Source organism: Geospiza fortis, unplaced genomic scaffold, assembly GCF_000277835.1.
Source record: "Geospiza fortis unplaced genomic scaffold, GeoFor_1.0 scaffold546, whole genome shotgun sequence".
NCBI lineage: Eukaryota > Metazoa > Chordata > Aves > Passeriformes > Thraupidae > Geospiza > Geospiza fortis.
Genome location: NW_005054612.1, coordinates 386,791 through 388,791, shown reverse-complemented (window position 1 = coordinate 388,791; position 2,001 = coordinate 386,791). Strand labels below are relative to the sequence as shown.

The 2,001-nt window shown below is 63.2% G+C and overlaps 1 protein-coding gene across 1 annotated transcript in view; it reads left to right on the top strand.

The window, feature by feature from the left end:
• CEP131 (centrosomal protein 131) overlaps positions 1–2,001 on the top strand; it is a 12,060-nt gene that overhangs the window by 9,879 nt on the left and 180 nt on the right. Inside the window, 7 exon segments of the mRNA XM_031064665.1 lie at positions 4–28; positions 167–241; positions 325–467; positions 751–928; positions 1,007–1,149; positions 1,801–1,936; positions 1,939–2,001. The exon segment at positions 1,939–2,001 is cut by the window's right edge and continues 45 nt beyond it. Of these exon segments, the coding sequence (XP_030920525.1) occupies positions 4–28; positions 167–241; positions 325–467; positions 751–928; positions 1,007–1,149; positions 1,801–1,936; positions 1,939–2,001 (763 nt within the window).

Here is a 2,001-nt window from a genome sequence, read left to right as displayed (position 1 = left end):
AAGGAGGAGCAGGAGAGGCAGCAGCAGGGCTGGTTCCCCTCACCTCCAGCCCTTTGGGTGCTGGCACCACCAAGCCTTGGACCCCATAGGGGCAGCCCCAGCAGCTGCTCCCAGCCAGCACAGGAGGGTCCCAGGGCTGAGCTGTTGTTTTCTCTTCTCCTCACAGGCAGAACTGAAGGTGCTGAAGGACCAGCTGGAGCTGGAGAAGCAGGCCTGGGAGGCCAACTATGTGAAGAAGGAGGTAGTGGCAAGAGCTGTCCTCCAGAGGTGCTGCCCATGGGCTCTAAGAGGAATTTGAGGGCATGTTTGCTGTCTCCATTGCAGGAAGCCTGGCTGCTGTCCCGGGAGCGGGAGCTGCGGGAGGAGATGAGGAAGGAGAGGGACAAAGAGATCGAGCTGGTGATCCAGCGCCTGGAGGCTGACACGTCCTTGGCCAAGGAGGAGTGCGAGAGGGCAGCGGAGAGCAGGTGAGGGGGAAAGGGAGGAGGGAGGTCCCACGTCCTCCAGAGGCTGGTCCCTTCTCCCTGTCCCCTGGGCATCTCTCCAGTGAGCTCTGGAGCAGTGTTAGTGCAGGAAGGAGCAGCTCACAGGGCCAAAGTTCACCTCTCACCTGAGGAAACAGCCCTGGGTCTCATGTGGGGCAGCTCTGCCCTTGCTGCTGTGTCCTGATCCCTCCTGCAGCCGGAATGGGGCTGGGATGAGCCAGGCAGCAGCACAATGAGCCAGGCTGCCCGTCCTTCCTGCCCACAGGATCAAGAGGATCCGGGACAAGTACGAGGTGGAGCTGCAGGAGCTGGAGCACAGGGAGAGGAAGCTGCAGGAGCGCTGCAACGAGCTCAAGGGGCGGCTGGCCGAGCTGGAGGGGGAGAGCACCCGGCTGCAGGGGCTGCTGAAGCACAAGGAGCAGGAGCTGGAGGAGATGCGCAAGGTGAGCCAGGAGCAGAGCCAGGCTGTGTGGGAGCAGCTGTCCCCGGGGCACAGAGGCCTGACTGAGGGGATGTGGCAGGAATTTGCAAGCAGGCTGGTGGGGATGGAGGAGGAGAACGCGCGGCTGAAGGCAGAGATGGCGGAGCTGAGGGCCCGGCAGCACCTGGAGCTGGACAGGCTGGTGCGGGAGAAGGACCACGAGCTGGAGGAGGTGCACAGGAGGTGAGGAGCCTGGGTGGGGTGCACGAGCTCAGTGCTGCATCCTTGGGAACACTTCCCAAGTTTCCAGCCCTGTCCAGGCAAACCAGGCAGAAGCCAGTTGTCTGAACTGGCTGCTGCTCAGGCACCCTGAATCCTGCTCCTTGTCACTGCTGGCCTGCTCTGTGCCATCGTGTCCCCAGGGCTGCTCCTGTGCCTGCATGCAGGGCATGAGTGCCAGGAGAGCCAGTGCAGCACAGCTCTGTGTGCGTTCCTCCCTGGCAGGAGCCCTGGCCAGGATCACTGTCACCTCCTGGGGGCTCTCTGTGGCTCACACAGGATACCTGTGACTGCAGCCCTGTGATCTTCTCCAGAGGGGCAGAGCCCAGGGTCAGGGCACAGCCACAGGGGCTGAGGGCAGCTGGGACATTCCCAAAATGCTGTGATAATTAAATCTTGGGAAGCTAATGTGCCTTTCTTCCTGTAGACAAATTAGTCCACACTACACAGTGCAATAAAGGTGCTGCCAGTGTGTGATGGCACCTGGAGCCCAGCTGTGCCTGGGGGAGAGGGGCTGAGCTCCCAGGGCTGAGCTCCCAGAGCTGCAGTCCCCCCTGGGGCAGGGCCCAGCCCCGTGTTTGGCACTGGGGTGCTCAGCCCCTGTGTCCATGTCAGGGTGAAGGCGGCGGTGCTGAGGAAGGAGGAGAGCATGAGCAGCCTGCGGAAGCAGTACGAGGTGAGTGAGGGCTCCTGGCCCTGCCCTGGCTGTGGCTGGGCGGGGACGGCGAGCTCCCTGTGCCCTGTGCTGTGCCCTGTGCAGGCGGCCGTGCAGAGAGCCAGCCTGCTGGAATCGCTGCTGCAGCGGCCAGGGGGGGC